Below are 10,298 nucleotides of genomic sequence, written 5' to 3'. Positions count from 1 at the left end.
AAGCAATCTGGACGAATGTAGTATAATCGTCTTACTGAGTATCTGGCCAAAAACGGATTCAAGAATGATGATATCTGCCCATGTGTTTTCATAAAGAAAACTACATATGGGTTCATTATAATTGCTGTGTACGTTGATGATTTAAATATCATTGGGACTCCTGAAGAGATTCCAACAATTATAAAAACTCTAAAAAAATAGTTTGAGATGAAAGATCTTGGAAAGACTAAATTTCGTCTCGACCTGCAGATCGAGCATACAAAAGATGGGATCTTTATTCATCAAACAACATACACACGAAAGATCTTAAAGAGATTTTATATGGATAAGTCACATCCATTAAGTACCCCAATGATTGTAAGATCTTTAGATGTGGAAAAGGATCAATTCCGTCTTAAAGAAGAGAATGAAGATATCCTTGGTCCAGAAGTACCATATTTTAGTGCCATTGGAGCGCTAATGTATCTTGCTAATAATACGTGACCTGACATATCATTCCAGGTGAACTTATTAGCAAGATATAGTTCCTCTCCAACCAGAAGAAATTGGAGTGGAATCAAACAAATTTTTCGATATCTTCATGGAACGATTGATATGGGATTGTTTTATCCCTATGGATCCAAGTCACAGCTAGTTGGCTATGCAGATGCCGGATACTTGTCTGATCCACATAAAGGGAGATCTCAAACAGGATACCTGTTCACATATGGTGGAACAGCTATATCATGGAGGTACACGAAACAGACGATTGCTGCAACATCCTCTAATCATGCCAAAATATTAGCGATTCATGAAGCAAGTCGCGAGTGTTTTTGGCTCCGGAGTTTGATCCAATATATTCTGTCATCATGTGGACTGATTGATCATAAGATAGCTCCAACTGTCCTGTTTGAAGATAATACAGCATGCATTGCTCAACTTAAGGGTGATAGCTCCAACTGTCCTGTTTGAAGATAATACATCATGCATTGCTCAACTTAAAGGTGGATACATCAAAGGCGATAGAACAAAGCATATTTCTCCCAAATTCTTCTTCACTCATGATCTTCAAAATCAAGGGACAATTGATGTCCAACAGATCCACTCAAGTGACAATCTGGCAGATTTATTTACAAAGTCACTCCTAAAATCCTCCTTTGAAAGATTGGTACATGAGATTGGGATGCGTCGATTTCGAGACATTAAATGATATCGGCAAGAGGGGGAGACTGTACTCTTTTTTCCTTGATCAGGTTTTTTTTCCATTAGGTTTTTCTTGACAATGTTTTTAATGAGGCAGTCCCCATCACTAATGGATATTGTACTCTTTTTCCTTTACTAAGGTTTTTTCCCACTGGGTTTTTCTTTAGTAAGGTTTTAACGAGGCAATAATCCTAAATGGTCATCCAAGGGAGAGTGTTGTGATAAGAATGACAGATGGATGCCCATTAATGCTGAAGTTTTCAAGAAAGAAAGATTAGATTATTATGTAGACCAATTTTAATGAAAGCTGAATTTGTAAAGCTATAAATAAGGCTTCATAGCCTTACGTACAACACACAAGCAATAATAAAATCCTCTCTCTTCTTTTATATTACTAAAATATCTTTCTCTCTTTATTCTTTATGAATAGTTTCTCTCTCTCTCTTTCTTTTGTTACTACTTATAATATATGAATAATTTCTATTGAGCTAATTATATTAATATTAGAGTCTTCTATCAACACTTCTTTATTTTATATTATATCTTCCTTATTTATTTATTTAGTTGTTTTACAACAATTTAGGGTTTCTTTCTTTTTTTTTCTTTTTTTTAAATGTAACCTAAGAGGATTTATTATTATTATTATTAACGAATGTTATAGCATTAAACATGACGTTAATCTTTTAAAGATCAAATATATTATTATTATTATTATTATTATTTTTATAAAATTATAATATTAAATAAACCAAAATAATTATAACATCAACCATAAATATTTTAATTTAAAAAATACAAAAAAAATTCTGTTACATCAATATATAATAACAATAGAATATTTAAAATTAAACATATAAACTTTTAATTATATTTAACGTAAGAAATTGAATATTCAACAATAAAAATATAATTTTTTTATTATTCACACTAATTAAATAATATAAAATATATATAAAAAATGAAATATATTTAGTGGGAGTAATTTGACCGTGTCAAAAGTTTATTTTTAAATAATTTTTATTAATTTTTTTTTAAGCCCCACACATTCACAAAGAAAAAATAAAATTAGCTTCTATAACTTAAATTTGGCCCATATTTTATTCACTCTGTAAATAGCCTTGTCAGACAATGGCAGACTAACATTCCATCACGTGTTTTTTTTTCTTCTCCAACACATTAATTTTAGCAAGTGAGGAAAAAAATCACTTTTTATCACAGTAGCATTGGCCTAAAAATAAACTAGTTTAATATCTTTACTATCCAATTATCATACTTCTCACCGCGTTATTCTCATAGCAAGTATATTACGACGATTCTATCTACTTAATAATAAAATGAAAGTCTTTTATTTAAAATTGTAACGATAGTTATTTTTTTAAAAAAAATTAAAAGTTTTTTTCTTAAAAAAACATATATATATATATTTTACACAAATAACTTACAAATATTATATACATATATATCATTATAATTATAATTCTTATCCCTCTTATAAGAATATAATAATAAAAAAGAGGGACACTACAAAAAATCTGTAAAAAAGACGATTTTTTTGGTATTGACAGAGGTTTGAACCTCCATCATTATTAAGAACGACGATTTCAGAAAGTAATATAATTCTGATCGTCATTCTAATTATTACAACGGTTTTTAGATAGGTTAAAACGACGATTCAAACTGTCATTATTTCCAAATAAAACAACATTTTCTAGTTGGTTAAAACGACGTTATTAGTTGGTTAAAATGGTATTTTTGAACTACCATTTTTATCCTAACAGAGTGGTATTTTAGTTAGTTAAAATAATATTTAAAAATGCTGTTTTTACCGGATTAAAATTGTATTTTTAAACTGTCATTTTTATTCTGACAGTAACATTTTTATTGGTTAAAATGACATTTAAAATCGTCGTTTTTACCGGATAAAAGTGATAATTTTATTGGTTAAAATGACATTTTTTTATTAAAATTTCATAATAATAAAAATCATAATCCATAAATAAAATATTATATAATTCATAAACAAAATATTAAACATAATATATAATTTTTTAGTATTAGAAATAAAAAATAATAATTTCTATACAAAAATTTATCTTACTAAATTAACCAAAATATAAGTATTACAAATCACTAATCAGTCAAACTTATCATCCAATTTCTTAAACTATGTTAATATCTAATAATGTATTTAAATTATCTAATAAGTATTATACTTTTTACTACTTAGAATATGAATATATAAGACAAATATCCTAACTAAGTGATGATGAATAAAATTTAGAGGCCAAAAATTTCCTCTCCTTTTATAATTAGCTTTAAAACAAGCCTGCCTTAATTTTCTATAAGGCCAGTGATTGATGCCGAATTCTCTATACCTTCTCTTCAATAATGTCAAACCAATGTTAATCTTGGTAACAGCTTCTCTGATTGGAAAATTGAAGTGCTTCTTAATCTCATCATATTCCAACCCACTCTTCTTATTCTTATTGGTAGTACTTGGAACAAGTTCTAATAACTGCTTCTGTTCTTGATCCTCTTCCTCTTGTAAGCATTAATAAATAGTAATTTCCAAGTAAGCATTCATGTCAAGCAGATTCCCTTCAAACTTTCGTTGTTAATAAATAGTAATTCTTTAACAGAGTCAACTAAGCTATAATTTAAGCTATTTGAAAGATTATAGCTGCTATAATTTACAAACCGAAACTGGAAAAAGAAGAAATAGCACTCACATATATGAAGCTATTCTCCTGTGCTTGATTTTCATCATCAAACACTGTCATTATCAAAATTCACATTACATTTTCACTGTTATCACAAATTTTTGAACGAAAAAGAGATAGAGAGAGAAGTACCGTCGAAAGCTTCAACATCCATTCTACTAAAAATGTAATCCTTAAACAAATGACAATAATCATGGTGTATACCAGATGATACAAAAACAACACCATAACTAATATATTTTTTGTCATCCATGGCAATGAGGTTTAAGCAATAGTGTTTTCTAGATACATGGTCATTCATAGTAGATAAAAAACCTGATAATAAGAGTCAAATTTTAAAAGTTAAAACCTTAAGAAGAAAATGGTTCTTACATTGATTTAGAAGCTATGGTATAAGTGCCACATATCATATCCTCGTCTAGCACTTAAACTAAACCAAAGTAGTAACGTATAAAATTTAAGCATAATCATGAAATTCAAGAAAATGAACAAAAGTGGAGCAGAAGTGAATCAGATATGTAAATTATTTCATGACAGTAATTAAGTAGTAATTCTTCAATATACAAAGAATACAAGAGAGTTATTACACTAAACTAAATTAAACGATTCCAATTTTAAGAAGCAAAATAACAAAAACATAGAGTGCATTATTACTAAATATTTGTGAATCAAATTTATGCCACCATTTTGATCCATCCTATGCATCATTCCTTCAATTTAATAATTGGCAATTGAAGATTATCAAGTAAACAAGAGAAAAGACACTCGAAAAAGAATAAAAATTATTGCAATTCTTACAAGGACATAGAATCTGAGTTCCAAATAAATAATTCAATCTTGCTAGGATTTAGAACGGTTGATACACCACAATAGCAGATAGAAATGAAAAAAAATAAGCATGATGTTTTAACTGATGATGATCATATAGTTAACTGATAAATATCTACTCTTAACCAAGTAAAAAGAGACAAAAAAATAAATAAAACGAATATATTATTCTCAAAATAAGGAATCCTCAAAATTAAACCAACTTGCATTATCCATTCATGTATATATGACAATTCATGAGCTTCTAAATTTTAGTGTATATTATAAAACTAATCACAAGAAAAGAATTTTAAAATTTAAAATTTTTACAAATAAAAATAATAAGAGTTACTAACCTTAATTCATGGTGATAAACTGATAATGATATTAGGAAAAATTCACTTTGTCTTCTTAATTCTTTCTTCAATTAAGTTATTGATTATTAGTGAAAAAGAAAAACTTATTGGTAGAAAGAGAAAACTAAATTTTGATTTTTTTTAAATAAAAACTAACTTCTATCAAATTGGTTACATTTAAAAATAATCATACAACTTCTTTTATTTTATTATCTAATTTAATATTTATTAAATCAATAAAATAAAACACAATACACACATGAAACATCATAGTTTAATTTTTTACAAATCCCCTTTTTGTGGTAGTGTTATTGAACTTTTTTTTTTGTAAAATATTCATAATTGGAAACTAATTATAATATAAATGTAAACCACAAAAAGAAAAAAATAGTATAAGTAAAAAAAACCATAAAAAAATCATCTTTTAGTTAGTGAATATTAGTTTATCTTAAAATTTAGAGTTTATAATTTATGGTGTAAGGATAAGGATTTATGATTTTTTTTTGTTTAGAATTTAGAAAACATCACTTTTGCTAACCATAATAGGATGCTGCTGCTCATGATTTAGGTCATATTTCAAATTTAGTTCACTCTCTATGACACAACATCCTTCACATATGCATTTGGAATGGGGACCAACTTCATATAGGATTACGGTTATTCATGAGCTTGACATAGAACAAGGAAGAAATTAAATAACATAACGTATCTCTGTTTTTGTCACGTTTCTTTAAAACACATTTAAAGAGGGCTTGGTAATCAGTCTACCATGCATAAAATTCCTAAAAGTGGGATCACACGCCAAAAGTGAAAGTACACACCCTACAAGAATATATTAGGTACATAACATGAATATTTACAATTTAAGGGAAATATGGCCCTCAAATAATTAGAAAATAAAAATAACCTTTACATTCCACTGATGACTAAAAACTAATTAAAAATACAAAAAGACTAAGCACAAGTAATAATTAATTAACCACTATTGCCCTTTAAATTTTGTGCTTCGTGAAATTAGTTAAGCCTGGGGAGTAAGGAACCTTAGTAAACCTAATCCAATCGTCACCATGGAAGAACTTGGATGGGAAGAAAGCACCTACAGATTTTTCCGTGAGGTGCTTGACACCATGCCATTTCACGCGCTTCGTTGCATTTGAACCAGGGCCAATGTTATTGAACTCTGCATAGTAACAAGTATCCATGCCGGTATTACCTTCTGGCCCTTGCCAAGGCATGTACCCTTCGGGTTCAATCAAATCTCCGATGTATGTTTGCAAGAACACCGTCCTCGAGTAATTCTTCCATGGACGCGCTAAGTAAGCCTTGCTATCGAACTTCACGTTCTTGTGGTCCTTTGATTCTCCTGGCTCCGCCACAATCGAGCCGCCGTGGATTACTATTCCTGAAGGTTGGTGCTTCTCCTTCCGGCCTTGCGCCGTCACGATGCATTGCTGGTTCTGCATGGGCTTCCGGACCACGAAGGTGCAGTTTTGGAAGACGGTGACGGCGTCGCCGAAGATGAAATCGATGGTGCCTGAGATGGTGCAGTCTCGGTAGAATTGACGCATGGTGTGAGCATAGAGTGTGTCTTGGTAGCCATCGAACGAGCATTTGTAAAAGATAGACTTATCTGCTTGGACCCTTACTGCTACTGCTTGATGTTTATGGGCACCTGCGGAGTTCTCAAACCCCATGTTGATGGCGATAAAGTAATCTCCTTGAATTGCTGCCATAATTTGCATCCATTCTTAGGTATTAGCTTGATGATATACATGAGATTTAATAGATATAAGAGTCAACGGAGTTTTGTTTCTGTTTTACCAAGTTTTCTTTTTAATTTTGGTTTTGATTTAATAAAAGAGTATAATTCTATACAATTCTATAATTATATTTTTTCTGAAAGATTATTCACTTAATCAATATAAAAAATAATTAATTTATTAATATAATATTATATATTTAGATGTAGTTATAAATCTATTTTAGTATATGAAAATTAAATTTTTAACAAAATTTAAAATTTTTCATTTTAATTGTCCACACGACTTAACAAATGAAACAAAATAATAATAATAATATAAGCAATTTATACCTTATCCTCCGCGGTACCCAACCCAATCAAATCCATTCGTGTACTCTACTTCGCACTTAGTTAGTTAATTTAATAATTTATAGTATTAGTTTTTTATTTTTTATGTTATTAATAGGAATAAATTTTGAAATGATTGAATTTTATATTTATTTTAAAAAAATTTGATATTTCTGCGGTAAGATAGAGTAGGATAGGGTTTAGAACTTTAGGGTGCGGGTAGGGTTAGGGTTGAGAGATTCTCAACTCGCGGATAGAATATGATAGAGTTTTAATAAAATTTTCAACCCGCGGATAAGGTTAGGGTATCATCCAAACCCTACCCTACCCTACTCATTGTCAACCCTATTTATATTATTAGAATTTTGAATTAGGTACAAAATTATTTTTATTGGTTAATTATTAGCAAAAATGATAAATTTTATTGTTCTATGTAATATTATTTTTTTTAATTTTAAAAATTTTAATTTTTTTTCGTTTTTTGAAAATTTAGAGTTTAAAATTTATATTCTAAGATTTAAAATTAAGAATGTATCATTTAAGATTTAAGATTTAAGATTTAAAATTTAAGATAAAAATTTTTGTATTTTCTATCCAACACTTAACCATCAAAACAAAAGTGAGTGATCTTTCATTATTAGATGTAATCTCACACTATTAAAAATACGATTGATAGTCAATTAATGGTTACAAAACACCAAAATTGATGCCCCTAGCATTTCTCTTAAAATAATTTTAAACGAAATCTTGTTTATTCTTTTTAAAGGGCACGTACCTACTGTAGCAGTTTTATAAGTGTTGGTCCCATCAATGAAGTTTTTGTTGCCAGTGATTCGTGTCTTATCGCCACCTTCACCAACAAAGACGACATGTCTCATCTCCCTGGTAACCTCAACATACTCTTTGTAAACACCTTTCTTGATGAATATCACAAATGGCTTCATGTTTTTCTGAGGAACATTCTTCAAAGCCTGATTGATGCTAGTGAACTTTGCGCTGCCATCTTTGGCCACAATCACATTGGGCTTCAGCTTGCGTGAACTCGACAGAAGGAGTCTACGTACCCCAGCACCATTGTCAACCCACGATGGGAACTCATCCTCGAGGCGACGATGAGAGCTATCTTGCCGCGTTTCGTTCAACTCTGAGAAAGTATTTGCGAGTTCCGTGATTATGCTTAGGGCATTGCTGCTCATCTTCGTCGCATTGGTCAACGCTTCCTTCATCTTTTCCCCAGCTTTGCTTGTTGTGTTCTCAAAACAATCCAAACATGTCTCTTGATATGTCACCGCTCCGCTAAGCCATACCTTCATCCCAAATATAAACATAGTGTTATGTTCGCATAAAAATGTTACGTCAATTTGTTCTTGAAGATATAAGACGACCCTGTTAGTTAGATTATATAAAGTATCATAAATTATTTTTGGTGGATATTACATTGAAGATGGTGAAAATATCTTCTCATAAAGATATTTTGATTAAAAGTGTGGTTTATTTATTTAGCCACACTTTAAATAAAAACAACACTTTTATAAATATCAAAATCTAACCATACAGTCCAAGAGTCAAAAAAAAATATATTCACATAAAAAAAATTTATAGAATCTTCATTGTAGTATCACCATTATTTTTTTATGACAACTTTTAAAAATTTAATTTTTAAGTATTTAATTAATATTTTTTTCAGAATTATCTGACAACTAACACAAATTAACCAACTAGCTATGATTTTCGATTTTCTCTATCATCCTTGACAAATAAAATAAGATTTTGTTAGATAAACAATTATTTTTGTAAACAATGTAAAGAATGAATTTTAAAATAGAAAAAGCCTAGGGGCCAGTAATTTTATTGAATTTTGGTCAGCATGTAACCAGCAGAGAAAGGTGAGCCATTGGATGAAATCTCACACCATCAAATCATCATTGATGGCTAGTTGATGGCTAACAATCACAAAAATTGCTGGCCTCTTAGCATTGCTCTTTTAAAATTAGTCTAATAAAATAAAAATATACTACATCTCAAATTATTCACCTAAATCTTAATATTAGAATACCTATATATACACTTAATAAATTGAACATCAAATATATCTATTATTTACATCGTTTAATATTTTTATTATCTACTTATATTTTTTTAATAAAATACGACAAACCTTTAGGCTTGTGAGGATTTCGTCGAGGTTGTTGAGATTAAACTGTCCAATTCTCTCTAATGACCTCGAAAACTCGCTAATAGAGAGATTCATGAGCTGCTTACACGTGTCAAGCGCCATCTTGGCCCTAGGTTCCTTCTCAACCTCTTGCAAGAGATGTGATTTCTGGAGCCCATCACCAATCTTGTTAATGGTTACATTAAATGCAATCTTGATAAGTTCTCTTGGGTCCGTGGTGTTGCCAGCTTCGGCAGTTAGGCTTTCCTCACACTCTTCCTTGTAATCTGTTGGTTGGCAAAGGGCTTTCACTGCTTTCACCGTCGAAGCCACATGGTTTGTGTTTTTCGTGCTTTTTTCGTCCCCGTCGACTTGACTGACACCGACGGTAACCGCCACCACCATAGCGACTAGTATGACAGTAGATATGCCTATGACGGCGATTCTCCGTTTTGCCTCTATACTTTCTTCAAGGTTGGTCGTCATTCTTGAATTTGTCAAGAACCTTCTCCTGGGTTACAAAATAATGTCATGCATGTAAATTATCACAATTAATTACAACTTTGTAAAGAACATATTAAATTAAGTACCTTTTTGTTTATGTTAAATTTTTTGTTTTAGGATATACGTAAAATTAGAAGAAGTTGCAGCCCGGGAGAAGTGAATGGAAAAAAGGGCCTGCTGAGGCGCGGTGGCGATCCTCTGTCAAAGCCCTCTAGAGAGTGCGTCTTTGTGATTGAATGTGCAAAATAGAAAATCCTTTCGTTTTAATATTCTTTTTCAGGTTGATAGAAAATTTTTCAAATATATATATATATAGACACGAAAGAACGGTTTAGAAGCTAGTTGTACTAAAGGTATTGTTTTAATTTGAAGACTAAAGCTATGGTTTAGCTATCATGTTAGGAAAGGATGGATGGCTAGGAAGCCACACGATATATAGAACCTTTTTAATTTTTGGCAAGGTTTTTCGGGTTATTCTAATTTGA

The 10,298-nt window shown here is 30.3% G+C and overlaps 1 protein-coding gene across 1 annotated transcript; it reads right to left on the bottom strand.

Moving 5' to 3' along the window:
• Positions 1–6,057: 6,057 nt before the first annotated feature.
• On the bottom strand, positions 6,058–9,795 carry LOC107465284 (putative pectinesterase/pectinesterase inhibitor 28). Its single transcript, XM_016084265.3, has 3 exons — positions 9,313–9,795; positions 7,930–8,461; positions 6,058–6,791 (listed from the first exon to the last, which is right to left on the bottom strand). Exons 1-3 carry the CDS (start codon positions 9,793–9,795, stop codon positions 6,058–6,060), a joined length of 1,749 nt encoding a protein of 582 aa, XP_015939751.1.
• Between the last annotated feature and the right edge of the window lie 503 nt (positions 9,796–10,298).

This window comes from Arachis duranensis, chromosome 9 (assembly GCF_000817695.3).
Source record: "Arachis duranensis cultivar V14167 chromosome 9, aradu.V14167.gnm2.J7QH, whole genome shotgun sequence".
In the NCBI taxonomy this organism is placed as follows: domain Eukaryota; kingdom Viridiplantae; phylum Streptophyta; class Magnoliopsida; order Fabales; family Fabaceae; genus Arachis; species Arachis duranensis.
Note: the sequence above shows the minus strand (reverse complement) of the source record. Positions and strands in the feature narration are given on the sequence as shown.